General features: G+C 35.8%; 2 protein-coding genes across 2 annotated transcripts in view; both read right to left on the bottom strand.

The window, feature by feature from the left end:
- Marcol (MARCO like) overlaps positions 1–7081 on the bottom strand; it is a 10585-nt gene extending 3504 nt beyond the window's left edge. The window contains exons 1-2 of the mRNA XM_048811915.1: positions 6948–7081; positions 2253–3043 (exon numbers count right to left, since the gene is read on the bottom strand). Of these exons, the coding sequence (XP_048667872.1) occupies positions 2253–3043; positions 6948–6996 (840 nt within the window). The 5' untranslated portion in view covers positions 6997–7081. The remainder of the gene's footprint in view (positions 1–2252; positions 3044–6947) is intronic.
- A 7561-nt stretch (positions 7082–14642) lies between these two features.
- The window catches only part of LOC107135650 (serine protease inhibitor Kazal-type 12-like), a 5470-nt gene continuing 4383 nt past the window's right edge, over positions 14643–15729 (bottom strand). Inside the window, exons 3-4 of the mRNA XM_015477631.2 lie at positions 15059–15186; positions 14643–14827 (exon numbers count right to left, since the gene is read on the bottom strand). Coding sequence (XP_015333117.1) covers positions 14782–14827; positions 15059–15186 — 174 coding nt within the window. The 3' untranslated portion in view covers positions 14643–14781. The remainder of the gene's footprint in view (positions 14828–15058; positions 15187–15729) is intronic.

The following is a 15729-nucleotide window of genomic DNA, read 5'->3' as shown; positions in this document are numbered from 1 at the left end:
GGAGGGGGGATGGTGGAGGATGGGAAAGGCAGCGGAGCACAACAGACACTAGTATGGCAATATGTAAATCGATGGATGTGTAACTGATGTGATTCTGCAATCTGTGTATGGGGTGAAGGTGGGAGTTCATAACCCACTTGAATCAAAGTGTGGAATATGATATGTCAAGAAATTTGTAATGTTTTGAACAACCAACAATAAAAAATAAAAAAAAAATAAAAAATAAAAAAAAAATTATGTTATGTGCATGTACAAATATGTAATAAGTCTGCTATTTTGTATAACTATAATGCGGTAATTTAAAATAGAGAAAAAAACTATCTCAATATCCTCCACTGGTATAGAGTTTACAACCTTTGAATGACAATTCCTTTCATTCATGTGAAGTCTGTAAAGTAGACATGGTTGTTTCTCCCATTTTGGAATCAACATAAAGTTGTGAAAATTTATGTTGTATCCCGAATACTGAGAGATTTTCTGATGGAGGCATTATCAGGATGGATAGAATCTCCCTGGGAAAGGAATACTGGCACATGAGAGACATGAGCAGCTTTCCTCAGACAGGATGATGAGGATAGACAAGGTATAAGGTTAAAACAGAAAGCAATTTCCTCTAAGATGATGAAATGGAGGAGGTGCTCTGGAAAACTGTTTTAGATAAGACTATAAAGTGGAATGCTCAGACTTACTGTTAAAAAAAATCAGAACTCTGATTAGTTAGCGAGACACTGGAGGTGAAAGAAAAAATCAGGACACAGAAAGAGATGTCAGAGACAAGCTAATCAGATATATATTTGCCTTTTTGCAAAGATGGTCCCCACACCTCAAGCATTTATTGACATCTAACATACATCAAGAGGGACTATCACAGGTGTCACTCATCCTAGCTTTGGGATACAGGTTTGAAAAGAAATGCTAGCTTTATCAAAGTGTTAATGATGTAGTTAAATAAGTAGAGAATCGATTACAAACCAATAAGGTAAATTCTCGATGGAGGAAATCATTAGAATCAGTAATCCTTTAGTGGAAAATCAAAGATCTCTGCATGATCTGGATGGTATTTCAGCAACAATGACATGAAATGAATTCAGAGAGCATACAGGGACCCAATCATGAAGAGCCTTAAATGCTACATTTAGGAGTTTGAGTTTTATCCTCTGGGTAAGTGTAGTGAAGTGATATTTCTAAACTAAAAATCTGATCAGCTGTTTCAATCCTCTGCTCAAAATTCTTTAGTAGTGCTATACTTACCCAGAATATAAAACTCCAACTCCTAAAAGTGGCATTTAAGGCTCTTAATGACTGGGCCCCTGCATGCCATCCAACTTTATTTCATGTTACTGTTGCTGAAATACCATCCAGATCATGCAGAGAGCTTTGATTTTTCCACTAAAAGATTACTGATTTTAATGATTTTCTTCATCAGCCCAACTCACAATAGCTAAACTATGGAACCAATCTAGATGCCCTTCAACGGATGAATGGATAAATTTTGGCATGTATATACAATGGAATACTACTAAGCCTTAAAGAATGATGAAATTATGGCATTTGCCAGTAAATAGATGGAGCTGGGAGAATATCAGGTTAAGACAAATAAGCCAATCCCCCCAAACCAAAAGCTGAATGCTTTCTCTGATACACAGAAGCTAATTCACATTGGGGGCGGGGGCTAGGTAAGAACAGTTACTTCGGATTAGGTAAAGGGGAGTAGTGCAGGGAGGGGTGGTGCTGTGGGGGTAAGAATGATAGCAGGATGAATCAGACATTATTACCCTATGTACATATATGACTAAACAAATGAAGTGATTCTACATCATGTACAACCAGAATAATGAGAAATTATACTCCATTTATATATGATGTGTCAAAGTGTATTCTACTGCCATGTGTAACTAATTAGAACAAGTAAGAAAAATATCACTTCAGTGATTTGCAGATTGTGGATGAGATGGTAATGGAATATAAAAAGGAAACCTGGCAGGGTGTGGGCTCAGTTGATGCGATTCTGAGTTACCACAGTTTACATAGAGGAGTTGGAATGGAAAATGATGGAGGGGAGTAAGAAGTGGAATGAAGGGTGTGATCATCCTTGCTATATGGAAACAATCAACTCCAGTGTTTCTCTCATTTAGTTTAATCAGTGTCATTGCAAATTATTTGTCATCTATTCAGTTAGCCATTCCCAGTCTTGGAAAATAGAATGACTAAGGTAAATTGACTTAAAAAATAAAAGATATATCAACACTCACCTGAATTTCCATTACATTGCCCTTCAAAGGGTGGTCTACATTTTTACTTTCTTCTTGCATGTAAAAAGACCATGATTTCCTTTGTTGGCCAGAAGACTCTAGCTTCTCTTGCTGGCTTGAAGACCCTGGCTTCCCTCGCTGGCTAGAAGACTCTGACATCCCTTGCTGGCTGGATGACCCTGGCCTCCCTTGCTGGCTGGATGACCCTGGCCTCCCTTGCTGGCTGGATGACCCTGGATGCCCTTGCTGGCTAGAAGACCCTGGCTTCCCTTGTTGGCTGGATGACCCTGGCTTCCCTTGCTGGCTGGATGACCCTGGATGCCCTTGCTGGCTAGAAGACCCTGGCTTCCCTTGCTGGCTGAACGACCCTGGCTGCCCTTGCTGGCTGGATGACCCTGGCTTCCCTTGCTGGTTAGAAGATTCCAGTTGCCCTAGCTGGCTAGAAGATCCTGATTTTCCTTGGTCATAAGCTGCATCTGTATTACCTTTTTGGTTCAATTCTCCTGACTTCTCTTGCAAAATCCAAGTTTTAGACACCCAAGGCTGATTCAGAACTTCTGGCCTTCCTTGCTGATCAAAATTCCCTGGGTTCCCTGGCTGGTTAGGATATCTTGGTTTTCCTTGCAGAATAATCATCCCTGGTTTTCCTTGTGTGTGACTACCTTCTAGCTTATTAGATTCCTTTTGTCTTCCTAGAGGATTAGCTCCATTGTTTGCCTCTTGAACAAGTGTAGGTTCTTGATTCCCTTCTAGTTTGGAAACACTTGGTTTTGGAAGCTGATTTGAAGATACTGGAAGCATAAAAATAAAAATAATGTTATTTAACTCCACATATTTAAAATCAACAGCATTCACGCCAATTACATTACGTGGTTACCAAAATCTCAACATTTAACCAGTTTGCCCATTTCTAAGTCAAAGCCTGAATTATTTGAACTGGGCCTATGTTCTGGCCCAAATTCCTTTTAATGGTTTCCTGATAGATTCTGGTTGTTGAGTATTTTAAACTTCTTCCACATCACAGACTGCATTCCCATTTTCCCAGCCTCATTTTACAGATGCTTCTATCATCAATTTTCAGGAATAAAGGTTGGCACACAAAAGCCCTCTTCCTTTGCATACAGGAGCCCTCTGTCCATCTTTTGTGTATCGTTCTATGCTTTCTGGAACCATCTTCTTCCTTTTCCCTTGACTCAAAATCAGAGTTCTTCTTTCTCCTTCAGGACTTACTTTCTTTTTCAGTCAGTTTTATTTCAACTATTTTCAATAAAATGTCCTAGCATTAAATATACTCTTTTTGATGATCTTGTTCTCCTCCTCCTCTTCTTCCTCTTCTTCTTTTTTATCATTAAATTAAAGAGAACAGTGAATATCATGATTATTTTTTAAAACCTCAGTTTCCTGACTCATGTACTTTGTCTCCTCCTCCAATTTATTTTGGAAGTCCACCCATCACCTAACAAAAAATTACATATTCATTCTCAGCTTTTTATAGATTCTATTCTAAAATAAACTATTCTAAAATAAAAGGGTCTAAAAAACAATGAGGAAGCAAATGGAATGGCTTCAGTGGTTAGTAAAATAACATTCCATTTAGTCTTTTGCTTCTTATTTTTTGTTTGGTCCAAGTGTTTCCTTTCTCTCTTCTCCTTTATTGTTTGACAAGCAGTCCCCTTTCTCTCACTCTCTTTTTTCTGTGTTGGGGGGTGTTACCAGGAATTGAAATCAATGGTATTTGACCACTGAGCCACATCTCCAGACCTATTTTGTATTTTATTTAGAGGCAGGGTCTCACTGAGTTGTTTAGTACCTTCACTTTTGCTGACGCTGGCTTTGAACTCACAGTTCTCTTGCCTCAGTCTCCTGAACCACTGGGATTACACAGCATCTCTCACTTTCTTAATGTGGGGTTTCCTCAAAGATTTTATTAAGGGTTACATTTTTTTTCTTCACAAACATTATTGGTATTTTTGTTCTTACTTCACATAACTTTATATCATTTCAATGTGGATGGTTCCAAATTTATACCTGAGGCCTTGTTTGCATTTGCAATTTCTCTACTTTATATTTCCATTAGTGAACACAATTGTACCTTCAAATCAATTTAAGTAAAATCAAAGGCATCCTCAGTTGTTGTATGCTGAACAAGGTCTGGTATACCACTGCAGGTAGTTAAGGTCCTGTCTGGGCACAGAGGTCTAGCAGTTAGTGGCATGTCCTGCTACCCTGTGGAAGTGGGGTGATTGAATCATTCACCCAACTCAACAAAAAGTACTTATTTAAAGGCTCCATTATTACTGCAGAGCTAAAGTAAGAGACAGATATAACACTGAGCAAGACATTTATGGTCCTGACTTCATGATGCTGAGAAGTCTGGGAGTGAGTATAGGCATGTAAATAATGGAAATTTATATCAGTATGATTAATGCCATAATGTGTGAAGTAAACAGAAAACAGATCCTCCAATCAGGATAACAGAAAGTATGCCATCCTTTCTCCTTTCTAAAGGAGGTGACAAGTAATATATGCAGGATACAACCAGAAATATGGATAGAATAATTTTGGCAAACCCATAAGTATATACATGGGCTCTTTGAGTTCTAGGAATCAAACATTGTTTATTAACAATCAGTAACATCCAGTAGAAATCAAGTAGAGAGGAGATGAAATGGAAAAAAAAATGGGTTTGTAGATAAATTTTTATAATTTATTTAAAATTTTTGAATAGATAGCATAAACATATTGAACCAATTCCTGAAGATACAAAAGTCAGTTTTAAAATAAGTTTCCCTTCCTTCTATGTCCCAAACAACTCATATTTTCTGCCTAGGACACAACACATTTACCATATCTTTGTGAGTTATACCAGAGATAGTCCATGAATCTACAAAGACATATGAATGAGTTTTCACACATGATTGGCAGCCCATCCTACCCACTGTTCTACTTCTTGCTTTCTCCACAATAGAGTGAAGCTTTCTCTATATATTTATTTTTTAATAATAAAACATAGCACACACAGTGCACCTTTATTATTTTCACTTCCTGGCTGCACATACACCCCATAATTATGGGTTTGCCATAATTTATTTAATCAGTCTTCTAGCAATGAGAAACTAGTTTATTTTTTATTTTGCTATTATAAAAAAACAATCAATGAAAATCCTATTAATGCTTCATTTTTATATGAAAAAAGAATAAATTTAAGGATAGAAATAAGAGATGAAATTTTGAGGGTTAAAAAAAGCTAATTAAGATGCCAAATTATAGTTTGATTTCCTATTTTTAAGTTAGAAATTTGGAAAATAATTATCTTCAGCTTTTTTGTTTTACATTTCCTTTTCTTATTTTACAAACTCCAGTATGTTCTTGGCATTCCTCATACATCTCTCTTCTTCACTTTCCAAATCCATATAACCACAACACACTGTCAACACACTTTCTCCCATCAGCAAGAGCCTGCTGAGCGCTCACTGTCCTCTCCTAAGGCACTGAGAGTACACAGCAGATACAATACCTGCCACCAAGAAACATGTCCTAGTGAGGGATTTTTACATGTCTTGAAATCACACATTACTCACGCTCCTCCCTTCTCTTACTCTATCCCTTAATTTTCTGTTCTTATTTCTCAACTCTATTGCTTTAGCAGGTTCCCGGTAGTATCTGTGTATAACCTTTCTCACAATGTTCAATATTGTCCCAGACCGGTATTTTAAGAACAGATGCAGTCACTCCTGTGCTCAGCAATAGAAAGCAACTCTGCAGTGCCTTGGATGAGATGAGAACCACTACTTCATACATTACACGTAGAAAAAATTGAAGGTCATGGGTCCTACTTTTGTTACTTCCTTTCACTATGTTTAAAGTGGTCAAGGAGGAGGTCATACTTTGGAGATAAATTAAAATCTGTTTTTTTATTTTTGTTTTTTTATGGGGAACTTTGGGGCTAGGGATTGAACCCAGGGTCTCACACATGCTAAACACATACTCTGCACCTGAACTTTACCCACAGCCCTGGAAATCTGTTTTAATTATCAGAATTTATTATTAAGAAATGTATTAACTGTGTCAATTATCTTCTTGAGAAATTTACATCTCTGATCTAGAATTTATATCTTTGAAAACAACTTTAACTTTATGGAGAAAAGGAATTAAAGAGAAGACAGTATATTGTAAGTCAAAGACCTAAGAAGAAGTGAATTAATGGTGACTACTGCTATCATCCACATAACTCTTATAAGACAGGGAAAGTATAATTATTTCTATTTTATGAATAAGGAAACAGACTCAAATATATTAAACAAGTTTTCCTAAATCCCATAAAAGAAAAGATCAGGATCTAGGATCTAGACATGCTTTTATTTGACTTCATAGCCCAAGATCATAACACATAACACAAAACTATTCTTTTCTGGAATATCAGCTGGATAATCTTTTAGACTGAATTTGCCTTTCCCGTTCCTTTGTTCTTGCTTCTCTTCAACCCCAGAAAACTATTCAGTGCCATTATACCCTGTGGCTATTTTATACCTCTGGATCTGTATTTATTTTTTCTGCAATGCCTTCTTCCATTTCTCTGTCTGATGGAGATCTCCTGATTTTAAATCTTCCAACAAAGCATCTCTAAATCATTCCCCTTTTCTACTTGTTGACTTTTGAAGCTGTAAGGAAAGTCACTTACTATGCCTTTCTTACCTGAGAACACAGCCAGGAACATGAAGGGAAGGAAAACGAAAGCCCGCATGGTGGAGTCAGTCCTTCCAGAGGTGGTGGTTGGGTGGTTTTAAACGTAACTCCCAGTAGCTTCTTTCCAAATAAACCAGGTTGATCGCCACCATGTTATATATTTGAAAAATTCTCCACCCTAATTGTTAAATAAGGTCACCATCTTTAAAAATTACAGTGTAACTTTCACAAACTGGAAGGTGTTGATTCTTGAGTGAATTGCCATTTTAAAAAATTAGCTTCACGCCCCAACTCCCATAAATATCCAAACTTTAATATGCGTCTATCAGATATCTTCTCCCAGAAAAAAATAAAATAAAAATGGTGAATTCCATCTGGGAAAGTGGTAAACTCAGCTCTCTTCTTTTTATTGTTAAGGGTCGTTTATCTTCAGCTGTTATTGTATGTCCATAATAGAGACCCCTCAAGGTATTTTCCCTCAAATAAGTCATATGCCAATTATTTTCCTGAAATTATATATTAAAAGCAAGTAAAAAGGCATTGAGTACTGGTCATTAGTAGGCAAAGAATGCATCCATTAGGGAATGATGATGGGTAATGTATTTTTATGAGGTAGTGAGAGACAATAGAGCTCATGTTAAAAGAATAACATTACACCATTGACCTTCTCTTCTCAAGCTATTACACCAAATAGAAGCTCATGTGCAAATCACCTTGTAATTTTTACTTGATCATAAACTCAACATTATAAGACACTGGAATATTGTGTTCAAGGATGGCTGCCCTATATAAGGAAACTTTGAATTAATTGGAACATGTCCAAAAGAAGATGACCTTGATAATGTGAGGTTGGAGCTCACATGGCATCAAGTAAGTCCACAGCAGCAGGAAATATAAGCTAGAAAAGAACAGACATGGAGTGATAATGGCATGTTCATTGGCTTCCTCATTGCAAGATATTCATATGAAGAGAAAGGTATTTTATCTGTATGGTTTTAGATGACATATAAAGAAGAACAAATAAAGCATTTTGGAGTTCTAAAGAAAATTTCAGTTTGGGGAAGGGAGGTGATCTAGATGGTTCTTGCAAATGCTTTCATTCTAAAATCCTCAGACTTAGTTGTTTGGAATTATGTTTGATTTTTCTCTTCAGCTTATTTAGAAGAAGGGCAATTTTGGCCCTTTTAACTTACCTACATTCTCAAACTGTTTTGGCGTGGTGGTGCAGGTCTGTAATCCCAGCAGCTCAGGAGGCTGAGAAAAGAGAATTGAGTATTCAAAACCAGCCTCAGCAAAAGTGAGGTGCTAAGCAACTCAGTGAGACTCTGTCTCTAAATAAAATACAAAATAGAACTGGGAAATGTGGCTCAGTGGTTCAGTGCCTCTGAGTTCAATCCTAGTACACTACCCCCCCCCAAAAAAAAAGAAGGACAATTTTGAAAATTATTTCTCTTAATTGAGCCAGCAACTTTCTGACACCAAGAGACAAATTTAAAGAGTTTTGCAGAGTAAGAAGCCAATGTCCATTCCCCTCCCTCCCAGCATAAATGTCCTCTAGATGGATAGAGATTCACAGGAGTGTCATTAGGGAACCAAAACACCTTGGATTATGTAGGAATTTCCCCCAAACATTTCATTGTGAACAGTTTGAGAATGTAGGTAAGTTGAAAGAACTGTACAGTGAAACCCCAAATACACTCCACCAAGATTCATTAAGTACTATTTTGCTATATTTACTCCACTAAATATCTGTCAAAAAGTGTAAATTTCATAGACATTATTTTCACATCCAGATACTCATTTATGGAACCCAATCCAGTAACTTTTCAAATAATGAATGGACCATTGTAACTTCATCTGTGGTTTGCTTTAAATACTCAGTACAATTGTGTGTCCTGTTCCATGCTTTTTCCTAACACCAAGGCTACGGACACTTCAAAATAGCACATGTAATTGAATGCTCTGTAGGTTGGGAACTCTTCAGTGGAAGCTAAAGTCTCATGAAACTCATGCTCAGAGGTCTCAAAGATGACTTCAGTGGATTAACTTAATTACAATATTTATTTCTCTTCTAATCATAGTAATTCTCTCAATTTTAGACTCATATTACATTTTTAACCTTCCTTCACATTTAGGAAGAAAGTGAAGAGTTTGAATAGCCTCAGAAAATGCTCACCACATCCCCACATTTGAGAAGGAAAAAATGTGTTTTTTGCATGTTGCAAGGGATTCTAAACCAAGGCTGTTCTTTTAGCATCTTCATGGTCATTATACTTGGGTGGAAATAACAATAGGAAAGGAGTTGAATGTCTGTCTCCCATCACCTTTAGCTACGTGGTCTTATTTATTCAAGTTTCCCTATCTCTCTCTTTCCTATTTCTAAAATCACCATTATAATACCCCACTGCTCATTGAAGGAGTCAAACTTCACGAGGTGTTTTGCTGTGGTTTGGAGTTTGGAGGGAAACCCTTTTTACTTGCAGTTTGGTGACCTTGCAGGGTCTTAGATTACCCTATCTCAGGTAACCTAATTTAATCTCAAGCCATTTGTCAGACACCTAAAGAGCAGGGAATGATAGACTCCCTAATAGCTTTCTCCTGCTGAACACATTAGCTACTCTGTTTCATTTTCATTCTCCCTGCAAAGGGAGCAAAGCTCTGTTTTCTTGGACCTCAGGAGCTGTCTAGAGTTTGAACATAGTGAAAGGGAGAAAGCATCAGCATCCCAGCACTCGTTAGGCTTTTCGGAAATGGGCACTAGTATGCTTAACTGGGTCCAACAAGACAAATTGAGTGTTCAGTCTGGTCTTTGAAATATAATTCTTATTTCATGGGAGACACAATGCCTTGTAAATTCAGCATCTTGCTGCAAAAATGGCCAGAGGCAGACTTGTCACCTGGTTACCAAATCTCATTAAATACTTTGTAATATTAGGCAAGAAGCCAAAGGCCACCCACTAAGTAACCCCTGCCTAACTTCAGGCTTTCCCTTGGTTTACTCAGGGATTTGAAGATTTCATACAGTCTTCTCCTCTTCCCCAGGAAGGTGTCAGTTTCAGAATAATGAGTCCCCCAGGGAGGCAGGTGATTGAGAAAGAATCCTGAATAACTTCTCTGTGTTGGCTTCAAGTTCTTAATTCAGTTCACAAACTTGCAATGAAAAATGAAATTCAAATATCATCATCATTTATCAAGGTGACATGTATATCTGACACACATATGTTCCTTTAATGTTAATTATTGCCATTCTATTCATGTCATCCTTTGAGGAAGTTAAGAACACATTCCCTTCCCCCTTCACTTTAGTTGAACCCATATGAGGTAACCAGAGAACAATAAATATAAAATAGGGCATAATTATAATAGTTATGAAGTAAGGTGGTTATAATGAGCATTTATTAACTTATTACTAAGACTTTCATCATATGGAAATCTTTGGTTGTACAAGTTTACAAATCCTAGGGACAAATATAATCTCTTTCACACTCTCAAATTAAGTCCCCATTACCATCATCATTAAGAATAACATTGGCTTTCATTTTAACTTTTTTGTCACACTTTAGAGAAAATATATTTATAGACAGATCCCATGTTGATACTATTTTTAGCCATTCAGGACCAAGTCATTTGTGACTTGTTTCTTAAGCCTTGCTTCCAAGTACCTTTCATATAATAGCGTCTCATAATTAGACTTATAATTATACTTTGAAAGAAGAGTGTATTTTTAGAATATTATTTCAAAGATCAGCACCAACCACTCCTCACATATGCTATACCTCCTCTCCTACAGAAGAGTCAATTCCCCCTTCTTCAAATTTGAGCCAGTGATAATAGGGTGCAATAGATATGACAACATATCAGTATTTGGTCAGCCTTAAGAGGCCTGTCAGTGTTGGATGATAGGTTATTGAAAGAGAAGGGGGGGGTGGGGGACTAGAACACAAAGTAGCCATCCCACTAGGTGGGTGAAATACAAGGCACATTACTTCAACCATCTTGAATCCCAATTGAATGTCCAGACAGTACCTTTTGGACCTTACCCTAACAGAACAACGCCTGCAAAATTTTCAGAAATGGAGGAAAATAAATGTGCAACTCTTGATTTCAGCCACTAAGTTGGTGGTGAATTATTATTCTACACTAGATAATCTTTGTAATATTGTTGTCAAGACAATGATTACTTCTCTAAATTGAATTAAGACCCCCATGATAAATGTACTAACTACTACTTATTGAGGCATTTTATATGGATTATCTCACTTAATAGTTAAAACAATACTTTCCCTAAATATTTGATAAAGACATTCAAGCACAGTCATGAATCACTACATTCACAGTTAACTCTAGTAAGGATACCTTAAAATGTAAGTCTATCCTTGGTTATCTGGAAAAGTGGGAATACCATTACTAGAAACAGAGACTTGGAGAACAAGCATTTAGTGCACAGATCATCTTATGAGCCCTTCAGTTGGAGGTCAGTAAATCTTTAGCAGTGAAGAACTAATATTCAGGTCCAGGCTGGAAAAAGATCTAGGTCCAGCCACATGGAGAAGATTTCCAATTAACTTCTAATTGTAACATTAACTTCTAATTGGCAATGAGAAAGAGATGGGTCAACAGCCTGCATCTCAGAAGCCAAACAAAAGTCTTGCTCAGGAAGGATACAGAAAAAATCAAACATTTTCTAACAGTGATTTTAAATGAGAGGTCAACCATTCCATAGTGTGAGAAACAAAATTTTATGTGTATGTATGTCAGTATTTTCCAAAGAGAAAGTCCATGAATCACATCACATTTTTAAAATACCTAGGGTCAAGAAAAGGATTGGCAGAAAACCAATATCACCCAACTGCAAAACTTCCTATAGAATTACAGTAATCAAGTCAGAGTGATACTGACTAAAGAATGGACAGATAATGGAACAGAATTGAGAACCTGGAAACAGACTCATATATAGTCAACTAATTTTGACAAAAGGAGCATGGGAATGCAATGGAAATACAAAAAGACAGTCGTTTGAACAAATGATGCTGATGCTGAAACAACTGGGAATCCATTTGCAAAATGATTAATATCGACGCAGTCAACACTTAGTGAATGTTAACGATTAATTTTTTATGTTGATTTTTATCACTAATGTTCATTGAAATGATCAAAACAGGGTATTTCTAGTACTCCACAGCACAGTGGAGTGGCTATAGTTCATAATAAACTATTATTAATAAATGGAAGAGAGGACCTGAAATACTCCAGAAATGAATAATGATGAGAGATGGATGTGTTAATAACTCTGACTTCCAGTACACACTGTATATGTGTATTAAGTATCACACTGTATTCACAAATATTTATCATTAGTATGTATAATACAAATATGTATAATTCAAATGTTTATGAAGGTGAGAAAAGAAAGAAAAAAGAAGGAAGGAAGAAAAGAAAAAGAGGGAGGGAAGGAAGGAAGCTTTCTGAGGCAGCTGAGGATAATCAAAAGAAGAACAATCTAGAAGATATTACAAAGACTGTGCAAAGCAAAATGCAAATTGGATAGTGCATTGTGTGTGTGTGTGTGTGTGTGCTTGTGTTATAAAAAAGTGTTAAGAGGTCATTTTGTGTATGTGATTCCAGAAGTATTGCCACTTTGTGGAAGTGATAAAGAAGCAAACATGGATTTTCTATGAAGAAATGGTTGTCTATTGATGGTGTGAGCTGCATCTTCAGAATATCAATTTCCAAAAATCTAAAATATTCAACAAGGTGCTTACAATTGGTATGCCTTAAAGAAGGGATATAGGCCTCATTTGCTCTCAGGAACCAGGAGCTAAAGCTAAACAGTGAGGCTGACCTGAGGCATTGTGGAAACAGTCCATCTAAAGATGTCAAAAATTAACAAATGATTGCTTATTGAGAGACTTGGGTATCACATAACCAGATCTTCTCCTTTCTTAAGAATTTATAAGTGAATTTTAAATTTTTCTATCATTTTTATGTGACATTGATAAGTTTGAAATGTGAAATTTTATGATTTTTAAAAGTTGACATTTAACTGAAAAAATCAAAAAGAACCAAGTTAACCATTTGTGAGTTAAGAAAATTTTCCTAATTCACATCCAACTTGTTTGCCATTTGATAAAATCCTCTGCTTTACAAGTGGTACAATCAGTTATGTAATATTGAAGTACCCTGAATTCTGATTTTATTTTTTTCTACATACTCAATGTGAGAGTTAGAACTATTTTTTAAATAGTTCTCAAATTGTCTTTTTTTTTTTTTTTTGCCTACAATGCTACCCCCTACTATATACAGCAAATTTCTCTATGTCAGAAGTTTACTAAAATGTCAGCCCTTCTATGAAGTTGTTTCTTAATGAACTTCAATAGTTTCCTATAACTCAGAGTGATTTTATCTGGCCCCCGGTGTGATGAAGTGGCTCTTCTCATTCACTTCATGAAGACAACCTTATTTTTAAAATTTATTTTTATTCTTTCATACATGTTATATTCTCTGATTGAAATACCTTTCCACCATATTTATATGTGTGTGAATTCTTTTCATCCTTCAGGACACATTTCAAAGAACCAGTTTTGAATAAACACTCTTTTCAACCTGAACCCCAACTCTTTCCAACATATGCTCTGATTTGTTTCCTTTATAGATTTGTTAATAACTGAAAATATATTTTTAAAATATTTATTCTTATCTACATGGTAAAGCACAAAATTCTTTGTCAGGATCTTTGATTAATATATGGATTGATATCCAATATATTATAGACACTGAATAATTATTTGTAGAATTAATTAATGGAATAAATAATTCTTTGGGCTTTTTTAAGCAGATGCATATCAAACCATGTTTTGTTTTGTTTTGTTTTTAGGGGGGGTACTGGGGACTGAACTCAGGGGCACTTGGTCACTGAGCCATACCCCCAGCCCTACTTTGTATTTCATTTAGAGACAGTATCTCACTGAGTTGCTTAGTGCCTTGTCATTGCTGAGGCTGGCTTTGAACTCACAGTTCTCCTTTTTCAGCCTCCCAAGTGACTGGGATTATAGGTGTGTGCTACCGTGCCTAGCTCAAACCATGTTTTATTTAGTTGGAATACTTTATCTTTCTGAAAAGTGACTGAAAGTACTGATTGTGTCCATCCATCTCTAGATTTCTAAGAATCTACAACATAGTAATGGATCTACACTTTCAAGCTTTTTCACATCTCCCAAATATAGAAAATTCTGTTTCTGTGGTGTGCTGTATTTAACAGATAAAGTCAAGACCAGTAACGTGTAGGCTTCAGCTGCCTCAGAACCTGTTTAGCTGCTCGATGACTGAAGTCACCAACATTTTATTCCACCTGTTATTTATTTCTGGACTCAGCATGTAAATTAAGGCTCTAAAACTAAATGTGTTATTTATGGAAAAATACTTCCCAAATATAGTATGTACTAAAGACTGCTAATTTGTGTCCAATTATGCACATTTAATTCCTGGGATCCAGCTTTATTTTCCTTGAAGTTCATCTGCATAACTTCTGAAGAACTGAGCACTGATTGGAGAATTATTGATTTGATAAGTGTGGTAATATTCTAGTCTCTGTTTGCAAATTGTATCCTTTTGTCCTGAGGTGGTATAACAATTATTCTAATTCAATTAAACAAAGTCTCCTCCATTATTACTTGAAAAGAACATCACTGTAGAAATTTTGCCAGGACCACTTTATTGAAACTACTTCCTTTTGTGCATAATAACTGATAGGAAATACATTGCAATGGAGACTGGGAAACAAAGAAGACATTTTCTAAAATAAAAGCAAACTAAAGACACTTCCATTATTGTAACGTCAAAGGAATCAACACTTCCCTTCATGTTTGAAACCAAGTTTTCCATTTCCTTCCCTGAAAGAAAAAATAAGTTATTCAGAGATGAAATGGAGTATAGAAAGGCACAAATCCAGACTGGGTGAACTGGGAAAGGGCATTTACACTTCCTAAGCCTCGAGTAGGGGGTTAATAATATTGTTTTTTATATGAGAATTATCTGTAACACACATTAAATACTAACATCTTAATAGTTTCCCTGACTCATATCCCATTAACCCCACCTAAAGGGGGCCTTCATGTGCTTACATAGCTGCTTTGCAGAATTCACAGAGATTTGAGTAAGTTTTCCCGTCAGTGCCACACACTGGTTTGTCTGTCTTTGGGCAGGATTTTCCATCTGTAGCTAGTTTCTTCTCATAGTTGCTGCACAAAGCCTGTAATTTAAATGTCTTTATTTTATGAAAATGGCATTGACATCATTTGCTCTCTTTAAGAATTTTAAAAAATATTAGACTTACATGCTTAGAAATCCTTCAAAGAGCCGAAGACCAAATGTAAACCTATCCTGCAGTCCTAGCACCTAGAGATACCTTTTGTTAGCATTTTGTTATTTTTCCTCCCATCTATCTCTTCTCTATGTATTATATTGCCATATGTATAAGATTAAAAATAGAACTACACTATAATTTTATTTATTCTTTATCACTTTCTTTTTCTTTTCTATTTTTCATATTCTAAAGACAAGGCTTTCTGGTATAATATTCCACCATAAAAATGTAACATGATTCATTTTACTTATAAATTATTATTATATTCTTCTCCTTTCTTTTTATACATTAATTTGGTGGAGATGAATCAAAAGTTTACATTTGGTGAGGTGAAGATTTAATTTACTAGAAATGTTGAATTTAAAATATATATAAATATATAAATTATATATATATATATATATATATATATATATATATATATATATA

Source organism: Marmota marmota, unplaced genomic scaffold, assembly GCF_001458135.2.
Source record: "Marmota marmota marmota unplaced genomic scaffold, marMar, whole genome shotgun sequence".
NCBI classification, from domain to species: domain Eukaryota; kingdom Metazoa; phylum Chordata; class Mammalia; order Rodentia; family Sciuridae; genus Marmota; species Marmota marmota.
The sequence above is the reverse complement of the archived record's forward strand: the minus strand, read 5'-3'. Positions and strand labels throughout refer to the sequence as shown.